At 40.1% G+C, this 12,708-nt stretch overlaps 1 protein-coding gene across 3 annotated transcripts in view; it reads left to right on the top strand.

Annotated features, from left to right (window-relative positions):
* CPNE4 (copine 4) overlaps positions 1-12,708 on the top strand; it is a 229,594-nt gene that overhangs the window by 196,089 nt on the left and 20,797 nt on the right. For all 3 annotated transcript variants that reach the window (XM_048300558.1, XM_048300539.1, XM_048300549.1), the window contains one exon: positions 10,126-10,180. In XM_048300558.1, coding sequence (XP_048156515.1) covers positions 10,126-10,180 — 55 coding nt within the window. The remainder of the gene's footprint in view (positions 1-10,125; positions 10,181-12,708) is intronic.

Consider the following 12,708-nt stretch of genomic DNA (forward strand, 5'->3'; position numbering starts at 1 on the left):
CAATAGGGGGTACAGCATCATAAAGTCACCTTAAGACAGTAGACCTCTAAAAAATACTTGAGTGAAAATTTAGAAACCAGGCCACTTTCCACAAAAGACATGAAACTTCTGGTCTGAGTTGCATCATTATCTTCTGCAAACAATGAATTGCAGCAGTTGCTGAGTAAATGCAAAAATTGCTCTTAATGGTTTCTTTTTCACATTTTAGGCCTGAGCAAGTATGTTCACTATGATTGAAAACTGTATATAAGCCCATCCTTCCCTGTAAATTCCACTTGAAAATTTAGAAGGGAAAAAAATGAAAGGAGAAAATAAAGGGACCAGGGTTCCCAGCCCACCTTGTCCCTTTTGGTGTAGAACTAAGAAGTGAAAAAAAATATAGGCCTGGTGAAAGTTCCAACTGTCCCAGAAATACTTTTCCTCAGACACCAGCAGAGGGCAGTTAGAGAGGAGAAAGAGGACAAGAGATATGTAACACAGTACATGTTGTGAAAGTCATATACAAATCAGTGCAGTTAGTCCCAAATACAAATATCAGTCCATGCTTAAATACTGTGGTTTCAATTAAGGATTTAAGTGGAGAGAGATCCCAGAGTTTACACCTTGCTTTAGTAATCAAAGCCTTATCCCCAAGACCTAACAGGTCACTTCATTCTGAAGCTCTGTTTGGGTTTGTGGATGAAGAGTCAAAAAGTTACCTTGGCTGGAAGGATCTGTCTTAAATACCTTGAGGTAATTTTGCCAGACACAAAGAGAAAAACAGAACCTTGCTTTGATTGTGATAGTAGTATAATAGTAGTTCATTAAAACTGGGGCAAAAAAAATGATGCCTAGAATAACTGGCACTATATGTGACATTAAATATTTCATGAACTCCCTACATAGAACTGTAGATGTTAAAATTTTATCTACTCATGCAGATCAGTAAATAAAAATATGCTTAGTTATTAAGCATCTCTCTTTATCACTTTAATTACAGAAACAACCTTTCTGGAGGCTGTTTAGCAAAAAAGCTGATTACCATATCTAAACAAATTTAAAACTCTTGAGGGAAAAGACATGGATCTTTTTATTTAGTGCTTTAATAGGACCAAATTTGCCTAGACATACAACAAAAGAAAAATGGAGAAACAGTAACCTGTACAGAAAAACTTGTAGCTTATGTTTGTCAGTAAGCTCGGGTGTGGGTAAACATATTCTGAAGTGTTTGAATAACCCAGGTCTAGAACTGCACTGGCAAAAAGGAATCACTAATAGTTTCCATCATCAAACTGGAGTGAAAATCCTTGGCTTTAATAGCTGAGGACCTAGACTGGCACGATTACACAATAAATAAAAATGTATATTCAGTATTTGCCCTTGTAGAATTTGTAGACTGCTGCCATGTAGGGGTTTCCACAATCACCACTTTTTATCCCAAGACTCAGTACAGGAGAATTAGTCTCATACACCAACTGTGTTGGGAAGAGGACTTCATAATGGCTTCTTCTGCAAATGTACATGCATACAGACATGCACCTGTGTGTGTACATGTATTTATAGACACACACACATTTATATACATTTATGCGGGCCATTTATCTGGGCAGATCCTGTCAATTCTTACAGCTCTGCCTTTTCTGTTGCTGAGTTTTCATCTTTGTGTCTTCTTTGTCTCTTTTCTTCCAGGAACTCAGTTCCTATGCCAGTGCACCAGTCACGAGCAGTCCCTTCCAAGTTTCTTTTGTTAAGAAACTGCTTAGCTGCAGTTTCCTCCAAATGCTTTTCAGACATCTGTTACATTCTGTCAGCTGGTAGATACCTCAAAATCTGAACCTTCTACATGGCTTTTCTATGTGGTCTTTATTATTTCTCAACTCAGTTTGAAATCTCCTCTGAAGAGCATTGGTCAGTGCAGTACCTGGCACTGTCCTACAATGGTGCAGACTGGTACTGTAGGGATTTCTCTGTCAAAATTCCTTTCTGAAGAAAATGACGTGCAGTATAAAACCCTGCAAAAATTGCATTCCACCAACTGCTACTGTAGAGACTACACATCTGTGTGAAGTATAAGTAAACAAGCATAAGTAAAGGAGCAATTTCTCGTGTTGTTTTCACTGATGCCATTTGATGCTGTTCTAGTACATCTTTAGTCAATGCAAGCATCTCCACAATTTCAGAACTGTGACTTTCCTCCTTGCATTTTTAAGTATGTAACTAGTTTAGTCATCTACTCCATTATATAAGCATATAGCTGAGAAGCAAATTATTCACATTTGGAAACTCATCTGTGGGGTAAATGAATACCATGCCTGAGTTTAACAGGTTTGTGGGTCCAATTGCTCTTCATTAAAGCTAGGCAATTCTTGTGAACTAGGTTGCATTTACTATCTTAGAATTGCCTCCAAATTATGGTGAAATTATCTTTGGTCAGAGATTCCAAATGATCAGATGAACAGAAGATAGTAGCCCATTTCCTCCTGCATATTCAGTGCTGCCTAGCTGAATGTTTAGTCATCAGCATACTTCAATTATGGTATTGCTCTAATTTATTTTGTTAGTGTTCTTCATTTTGACTTAAAGTCATTCTGCTTTTGGGAAAAGTACACCAACAGCCCATTTGATCACATTAAGTCACTGTATAATCTCTATAAAGGTTTTATCCTGCTCATCCTAGAAAGTTCATTTTTTTCTCGAGAGCATTTGATGAGAAATTCTTCTCCCACCAACTCTCTGTATATATATTGCAATGCAGTCCTCTATTTCCCTCTTCCCAGCATACCCCTTACGGATAGATATTTTCTGATATAAAACTCTTGCAGAGGAAGATCTCTGACCAGCCCTTTTCAATGTAATTTGTAAAAAAGGACAGAATTATGTGCCTATGTGGTGGCAAAGCTTTTGTTCTTGTGCTTGCTTAGTGCAGTACACACTGTAAGCCACACTCGTGGTTCAGGAGGGCAGGGCCCCATCACTGGTCAGTCTGGGGTTCTTCACAACCTGTACCTTACATGGTGGAGTTCAGCCTCCTGCCTGCAGTGTTGCCTTCAAGACATGTCGAGTTTTAAATACCTGAGATTTCAGTTTGTGTGAGAATTACCTTTCCAGTGATGGTACAGTTTTCTATACATAATCCCACAGATAAGACAAATCACTATATACAGAGTTAGGGTTTTGGAGGGATATATGTGAAACCTCTTAAAATACAAGACGGACTGAAAACTGCCTGGTTTAAGAAGTTAAAGACAACTCACTGTAGTGTCTTGCAGCATACCCTTTCCTAGTTTATTCCCAGTTGTAGAATCTCATTTCTTTTTCAAGATGCATTTTCCTGAATTGGGTCATTCATGTAGGCATAAATCAGGTCACTGCAATTTATTTGTTATCTCGCAGGGAAGCTTGACATTTTGTCTCACCTTCCTGAGTATGTTATTTTATTAGGCTATCCTTCTAGCAAGTGATTGATCTCACTGCCATTTCCTTTTGCTTAACCTACTCCTCCCTCAAGCTCTAATGACTTTTTTTTTTCTGTGTGTATTTACTTTTCCCCAGCCTAGGAATTTCTGCATTTACTTGCTATTTTTACCCTGTAGAGCTTCTTGTGCCATTCTTTTAATGTTAACAAGGGGGAGTTTAAATCCATTGTTCCTGGATTTGGCTTTGTAGTTATTTCATGAGTTGATGCCTTTTGATGGTTAGCTTCAGGGAATTTGTATTCCCCTGCTTCATTATCTGTTTCCCCCGCAGGTGAGACAGGCGTTGCTTCATATTTTTGAATTGCAATCACATGGCAGTACCTATTTCTCAGTATTCAGCAGATTCCAGCTCCCCTAAGGTGCCTGGGAGCTGTAATTAAAGATAGTGAGTGAATTTTAGTGTCAGGATTTTGCACCAGATTACGTAGCGTCTCTGTGATAGCCCAAACGATGTACTGATGCAGTGATTTACCACTGGCTTGCATGCTCCCAGCTCTCTTTTGTGATCAAGATGTATGATAATCAGCTTATCCTTGCTACTCCATTAGAAATCACTGTGCATTATGGACTGAATGCCAAGCTGTGTTAGGCACAGAGCAGGTTTGGTTAAACATGCAGTAACCTGGCCGAAACCAGAGATGTGGTTGTATCGAACCAGACGTAACCACACAGTGAATATGTGGTGACAGAGTAGCAATCCCTTAGAGGAGAATACAGATTAGTGGGTGAAAACACTGCTACTGCTGAACTCTTGTGGTCTTTCTGACTCTGGGGCAGGCTGAGAGCTGGACCACAGCCTGGGTCTGCATCCTGGGTCTGCATCCTGGAGAAGCAAGGTGGCTGTGCAAGACTGCAAGTGGTGAAGTGGATGGACTCTGGTCCCTTCCACTGAAATGGTTTTATTTAGCCCTATTTGATCATAGAATTGTAGAATGGCTTAGGTTGCAAGGGACCTTAAAGATCATCTAGTTCTAACCCCCATGCCAGATCATCTCCTTTATTTACCCAGCTCTGCTTGCAAAGCGGGAGCTGAAAATGTTTAAATATTTCAAATGATTTCTGTATTTTCTTTGGAACTGTTGTTAATCCGTGTAAGCTGTTATGATTCAGAATTTACTGGCATCAAGCCCTTTTCAGATAAGTACTAAATAATATACTCAGAAACATGATTCATTCATATGCTTTAGAAAAAAACCACTTAATTCAGCTCATGTTCTTCCAGTTCACTCCCTGAACATGAAAGATTACTATTTTAATTGAGTTTAGAGATAGCTCTACTTTGTTTGTGGCATTTGCTGTTTTCTATATTTTCCTTTCCTTTTTCCTCTCTGTTCTCACCCTTCCTCTTTCCATGCCCTTTTCCTCTCCTTCTTTCTCTCCTCACATTCACACTTTCTTCAATTACATGTGTAACACACACTTCCCTTTTTAATTTTGTCAATTTGAAATTCCTTTCTAATGGAGGAAAATTATCTGATTTCATCATGAGAAAAGTGAAGCGGAGCAAATCCAAAGTTTATTCTTTTAAGACTGGAAATGAAAGTGAAAGGCATAGTAATTGATTTTGCTTCATCCAGTACTTTCAAAATACCTCTCTGGTAATTCTGATCTGACCCAAGACCAAAATTACAATGACAGCTTAATATCCAGGGATTCTAGTCAGGTATTCTCTTCGCAAGCTGTAAATTTAAGATTCTCAGGTATTTACAACTAAAAATGGGCTCTTAGTGTTTCTCTCTTCTCACTCCATGTTTTTTCCTTTTCCCCCCATCCACCTCATCATTAGTATTGTTTGTGCTACTGTGTTGTTCTAGCATAAAGTGAGCAGGTTTTCATGCTGATGAGAGTATGAAAGGTCAGTTAAGTAGCATCCATGCAAATGCTGCATTGACTTCAGGAGGATAAACTTTAGCACGACTATAGCTACATACCAAAAGGCTTTCATGGGAACCAGTAAAATTAGTCCCAAAGAAGCTGTGTAAGTGTGGCTAGCTAGGAATTAATCTTTCAGAATTAATTAATTCAGAATTAATATAGAATGGCTTAGGCCTTTTTTTTCCATACAATTAAGAACTCAGATTCCAAATTTTGATTTTTAAAGGAAGTGATTTTCAGAGAGCATAATCCTGGCAACCTTTTTGAATACAGGTGTTGCTGCACTGGTGAATGTCTCAAGCATTGTCTGTCCCTGAGGCTTCTGAGGAGATTGCAAAATGTCTCTAATGTCTGACTAATTAATTTTACCTAGTGGAAGAGTTTTCTCCTTCTCATTACTAGGAATAGCAAATCCTTTTCAGAATAAATGTAATATCCTGGTTTCAATGATACTACATGTCAGAGGGCACCAGTGGTTAATGAGACAAGATTTTGAAATGTTCTTAATTTTGTCTCTTTATTATAAGCATATTTCTTTCCTTCCAGTAGCACTAGGCTTCCTAGTGAAATAGAAAACAGGATCATTATCTGTATCACTTTTACCAATTTACAAAATCTTAGTTATTACCTCTATTCATCTCTTTTTCTGTATGTGCAGTACAGCTCACTGAAATCTTTCTTCTCTCTCCCCCTGTTAGTGTTTTGATTTATCATTGCTCTTGCGCTGTTCCAACTAGATAGCTTGAAGGATGAGTGTCTAAAACTGAGCAATGTCCCAAAAGGACAATATGGGTTATTTTCAGATATTATTTTCTGCTATGTGGTATGTTATAGTTGAGGTTACTGAGGGACTTTTTTTTAACTGGTTGTATTTCTGGTCAGAAGACTGCAGTCTTGGAGCCCTGACAATTAATTTCTGTGCGCATTAATTTACATTTATCAATATGAGCACTGAACCTGAACACTCTCCCTGATTTTTTTTTAGGGTATAACATAGATCTGCTCAGTCTTGGGTATCTTTCAGTATATGCCTGTTTGACTGAAAAACTACCAGAAGCCATATACATCTATGCTTGCATGACTACTCATGTCCTTAAATAACCAGGTATAAAAACCAGAGTCTGATGCTTCTGCTTTTTTGATCTTCATGTCAAGTACTTCAGCTTTTTGAAAGTTACACTGTGTTTAAATTTTCAAAGAACTATGTAAAACAAAGAAAATATAAAAGGTGAAGTAGACATGACAGAGTAATTTTGTAAAGATTCTGCCATGTCTTTCTTGATACTGTAAGTTTCAGGTTCTATAGAAGCAGCTTGTTTTTCCAGTTCCATGTTTCTCTCCTGTCCTTTCTCTTTAGCAGTCTGCCTCCAGCAGGACAGTGCAGGCAGTTTCCCTGCATGTGCCAAGGACTCTGGCTAGCTTTAAACAAAACAAGTCACAGATCCTGAGGTTGCCTGAGGACGAGGACATGACACTGCCCGTGTCCTTGTGTCTCAGCTTTCTTCCTCCCAGCACAAACTGGTGATGCCCAGACTGCATTTGGGAGCAGTGTCAGGCACAGCTGGACCCAGCACTGTCCCTGGGAAGTCTCTGGGAGTGCTGGTTGGCAGGAACTAGCACTGCACCAGGGAGGGTGCTCACTGATCATGCCTATGGTCGTGTCCCATTGCTTCAGCCAGGGTCAAAGGCCTTTTCCTGCTATAAATGACACCCAAATGTCTGAGCAAGCAATACAAAGGAAAAGAAAACTGGTTCTCACTTTTCTTCTTTTGAGTGAGTTTAAATTACAAAGGAAGAAAAGTCATTAGAGCAGATCCCTTTCCTACTGAAACGCCAGGCTAGGAAACAAACAGGGCTGGAGTCCCTGATGCATGCAATTCACCCCTGAGGCAGGAGCAAACCTTCTTTTCATTTTCTGACTCCAGTTTAAGTTCCTGGATGGCCTAGACCTTGACATATCTTCCAGAAGCCAGGAAGCTGCTCTGCTTTCTTCTGCATGCTGCCATGATAGCCCTGGGTCTTTTAGATCAGCTCACACACACCCCTATACCATAAGGGATTATCCTGGAAGAGAGAGTTCTTTTCTGCCCTTCTGGGTCACTTTTTCCCTGCTGTGTCTCAGAGTGCAGGACAAGCAGAATGAGGGCTGCAGGCTCAGCTGTTGGATTTGTTTCTCATGTAATGAAGTGAGAGGTGGATGGGAAGACTAGAGGGGGTTATATTGTAAAATACCACTAAGCCATTAAACTGCTCACGTACTAAATAGTGAGACCTTTATATTAGCTAAACACTTTGTTTTGTGTGATAGCAGGAAAAGTGTTCCATAAATTTAAATTTTATTTTTATTCTGAAAGCTGTCCTCTGCAATTTTTGAGGTGTGGTCAGGGGATAACATGATGATGTTTTTTAATGCAAGAGATGTCATGAGTGTCAAAAGGTTCCCTTCTTACCTTAGAAATCAAGCTCCAGTAGCACGAGAGTTAATTTCTTGGTCCCAGCAGCTTGAATCAGATTACCAGAGATATGGACCTAAATTCTGGTGAGCTACCTAATGAGAGTGTGGAGCTATTCTAGGTGAGGCAACAGAAAGTACTAAGCACAGGAGAAGACCCCAGGATACCCCTGCTCTCTAGAATTCATGTCCTTCCCTCTAAAAAGCAGCCATGTGGAGCCCCATTCTGAGGGTGTACATGATCATGCTTTACTCTTTCACAGTGTAATGGTTGCACTTACTCAAAAATGAGATGTGGGAGGTTCAAATATAAAGGCAAGTGTCCTGACTGTGGAGGTAAGGTATTCTGGGTGTAGAATAACAGTGGGGGCTGTGCCACTGTGTGACTGGGAATGTGGGAGTCTCGCCACCAGAAGGAGAATCCAGGCTGCTGGAGGTATGACTTACTGCTGTCTCTGAATTGCTGCAGAGCAGAAGATGGAGCTGTAGATATAAGAGTGCCTACGCTTGTTTACACTCCAGAAACATTGCAGTAGAAATGCAGGCACTGGATGGGTTTAGGCATCTCCCAGTTATATAACTGCTGCCAACATTGAACTTAGACCCTTATGTTCTACCTCAGTAAAATTCTAAGTAAAATTCTTTTTTAGCCTTTGTTTGTTCTTGCCCCAAATCAATTAGCTGCAGCTCAGCAGAGTTTGATTTTTTAATCCCGCTATGCTTAATCATTGATGTAAAACAAGATTTCTCCCCCCCCCCCGGATTCTTTTCTAATGGTTTCTTATTTCTTGCCCTCAAAGTGTGTGCCTGAATTCTCTGCATGCATTTGTAAGGGCTTTCCCGCTTACAGAAGTGTTTAATCAAAGAGAATGCTATCAGCAGGTGGTTAGCATTGAATGTCAGCAGCTACTTCATTTCTGACATCTCTTGGGAAAAAAATTGTTTCATTACCATGCAAATGATGTTAGTCTTCTTTTCCAAGATCCATTGTCACATGGTGTAACATATGGTACACAGAACTGTGCTCACAAGATCTATGCAGCAGAGGGAACACAGTTCTGCTTTCTTTTAAGGCCTTCAGTTTTTCTTTAGGTTGTATCAGAAATATCATGAGGCCTTTAACAGCCTATGCCAGACAAAAGAACCAAGCAGCTTTAATAGGTGCTATTATCTTTTTGGAGTATGTCTGAGATCTGAATTACTCAGTTGATACGTAGAGTGGCCATCTCTTGAACTACACCAAAAAAATTGAAGCTGCTGGCCTCTCCTGGGAATTTTTAAAAGTTCCAATCATGGTAGTTGGAACTCAACTTTTCCAAGGGCCGTGAAACCCTGTAAGTAGACTAGGATAAAACAAGTCTGATTCATCAGAGGACTGGAGTACAGTTCAGTGACATCAGTGAGACTTCAGGATGTGTCTAGAATTAAGCATATGTTTGAGTGAATTGTTAACCTCAAGTGTGTGTGATCAAGTGCTTTGCTGACTCAGGGACAAGACATTCCTTGCAGCTTGTTGTTTTCCACTTTGCCATCTGGGAAGAGGCAGCTTGACAGCATGTGGGCTGTGTGAGACATTGCATTTCTGAAAGGGTATTAACAGCTTTGAAGTTTCCAGGTTCTCTGAATCAGGTATTTTTTCTCTTGCAGATTTTACTTGGGTAGAATAACCTCACTGTAGTGTCTGAAAGCAAACTTTCAAGGCATTTTGGCGGGTTATCAGTCAATCTATGTCTAAGTAAATTAATCTTATGTTTTAGTGGAACTACTAAAGACGCAGGTGGAAAGCTTTACAGAACCTGCAGTTTTGGGAGCATGAAAGTGCCCCTTCCAGATATTTTAGGAAGTCCCTTTTGAGCAACTGGACAACTGTAAGAACCCAAATTTGCAAACACTTTTAATCTGAGTCATCTTTGCTAGACCCATTTTCTGAGCTGGGGGAGCACATCCCTACTTATATGAAATAAATGTTGTTACAGGCTGTTCAGTCAACAAACTCTCTTGCTTCAGCCAGGTAACACAAAAGAGTGGGTAATACAGACTTGTTATTGCATTTGTGGGAGAAGCACAAGACATACAATACTGATCCCTCAGTATTCTCCAAGTGATTTTAATTTCCCAAAAATACTAGGAGCTCACCTGAAAAATCTTCCACTCCCCCCCTTCTGTTCAGCACACAACCCCCCTTCTCCAATCCAGTACCCTTCCAGTCTGCCCTCACTTGACTTAAAAGCCATTTCTGTGCCGCTTTGTATTTCTCACGAATGCATACAGAGGACTAAATGTTTATTGTAACAACTTGCATTTCTCTGTGGGTACTCTTATATTTTTTTCATTCTTTTCCAGTGACAAAATGTTCCCAGCCTTTGGATTTGGAGCAAGAATACCCCCAGAATACAAAGTAGGTGCCTAAGTGTAATTTTCTAATTTCCTTGAGTTATGAGGCACAAAATGAGGGAGAAATGGTGCAGGGCAGGGCAGGGGCAAATGGGAATAGCTCCTCTGCTTGTTTTCTTCCATCTGGCTTTCTCACCCAGTGATACCTCACTGAAAACAGAAATCAGGCAGGGCTAGACTTAAAATAATTGTTTGAGACCCAAAATATTTTGTGGTATTGGCAAAGCTTTGTTAGTGGATGCTAAGAGGAGAAATGATGTTTTGATCATCCCTTGTCAAACATCTTCCTGAAAATAAATACTTGAGAAGAATTTTGCTCTGTGGCAAATCTCAGTGTCATGGTGGACATGGTCAATACCAGGAAGAGAAATGCAAGAGCATGTAGCCATGCTGGAGAGAAGTGGTACTTATAAACAAAAACAAAAAGAGAGTGCTCTGCAGTGATGCTGCAATGGTGAGCATAAATATGCCATCTGGTAGGGTTGGAGTGTAGACAGTGATGAGAAAGAAGGAGTATCCAACAGAGAAAGGCCTAAGAAGAAATAAGTAGAAATTCAAATGCTTTGTTGCACAGAGGTAGTTCTGCACAGATAAGTAATCAAAATCTAGGTGGGCACTCTGCAACTCAGATACTGTCTGGAAAAGAGAAGTATTAGCCATCTGATCATGCAGATTTCATCCAGTATCCCCGTATGCCCTGCTCTGGGCTGTGTCTCTGGGCTGTGGCTGGGGTAGGGAGGTGAACACTGGCCAAGTGGGAATTTCTGAGAGGGATTGTGTGCATTCAGCATTGTAATTCATGAATCAGCACATGAAAAAAAATGCACCAGTGTGTTCCTCACAGCTTGTAGGTTTGGTACCTGCAGAAGAACAACAGTAGTGATGTACAGCAAATTTGATATGTGTCTTGCAAACAGATGTCTAAGGTAAGTTAACATATATTTTAACAACATTGCTTTCTAAGCTTGTCTGTGCCTGACAAGGTGTTTTGTCTTGCTTTGTTTCTGAAGTGTAACACTAGCGTTAATGCTTTCTAAAGTCAGAGACAGCTTCCAGAACTCTGATATACATTTTAATGTGGTATTATGAGCTCAGAACATCTGTGTCTGTTGTATGTTTGATCCAACTGCAGCAGCTGACAACCATCACTGCTATTTAAGGTGGTGTACCAGGGCCTGGTTGTTCCATCATCTGTGAGGTGACCGTCAGTGCATGGGGGAAAACTTGCAACTTTTTCAGTTGTAGAGAGCCATCCTTATCTAAGGACTTCTTGAAGGAAGGTGTTACTGTGCCAGCTGAACTCTTTTCAGTGGTTTCCAGGTGACAGAAGTATAATAAAGTTCACAGCATAAAACTGCTCTTCCCAGCCAGAATAATCAGCTGGTGGCACTGATGCTTCAGATCACATGAGCCTTTTGGCAACATACCAGTTTTGTTAGACCCCAGTATCATCCTTCTCAACTGATTGTGAGAGCACATTTCAGGTGTTAGCTGGAAAACAGATGTCTTGCCAGAAAGTAACTTTGGTGGTCTGTGTAATCAGATATTCATTCCTAAAATCACCAACACCAATTGATTTTCTGCTTTGGCTGAATTAGTGTTTGGATAATTTCCTGACAAATACCCTTAAGAAACTCAGAGACTTGCAATGAACTTAGTAGTGCATGCATGAATGAAGAGTCTTATCCCATAGCATGAGCTCTCCTGAACAGTCTGCCTGTTGCTAACTTCTCAAAGCAAGAAAAGGATGATTGAGGGCCTTCAGATTTTGAAAAGTAAGGGTAAACTTAGAAGATGGGGCTGCTTGCTTGTGGATTACATATATGTGACTAAATAAAAAAGTCCCAAAGTAAATGCAGATGCAGGTGAAGACCAGAACAACATCTTTAATCTCTGCTATGGAAACTTCTGACAGAAAGTGACAAAGACAAAATGACATGACTTCAGCTTACAAACATAATAAAACCTTGAAGAAGACAAGAACCATGTTGCAGGGGACTAACTCTTCTGGGCAACAGATGGGGACAACTAATCAGCTCGGTGTCTGTCATGGGCACATCCAGCTGGAACCGCATGAGGAGTTAACAGTCATCTGTGCTACTGTTCAGTCCCGCCCTGTGATACTCTACACAGTCCATAAAAGTATCTGTCTTCTTAAAATATCAACACTTTTGAGTCCCTGCTTGGCTTTGAATGCACTTCAGAATTGAAAGATACATCCTTCAAGAGTGAGGAGTCAGCCTCATCATGGTGCATTATTAAGTCAAGACCAATAAACCTGAAAATCCTTCAGTAATTTAGTCTACACTGCTATAAAGTTAATTCAAAGCCAGCAATGGTGTTTGATATGGAACATAGCAAAGATGCATAGGAAACAGAGAAGAAACTGATAAAATTAGAAGTAACAGAGACTGTAGGAAAAAAGCACTCCCAAGTTTCTTCCTTAACTTCTTATTTCCTGCTGCAAAAATATGGTAACACTATAGACACTGCAGCAGTGGTGCAGATCTTGTGCTATTCAAATGATCTTTT

The sequence above is a fragment of the Corvus hawaiiensis genome, chromosome 1 (genome assembly GCF_020740725.1).
Source record: "Corvus hawaiiensis isolate bCorHaw1 chromosome 1, bCorHaw1.pri.cur, whole genome shotgun sequence".
Classification (NCBI taxonomy): domain Eukaryota; kingdom Metazoa; phylum Chordata; class Aves; order Passeriformes; family Corvidae; genus Corvus; species Corvus hawaiiensis.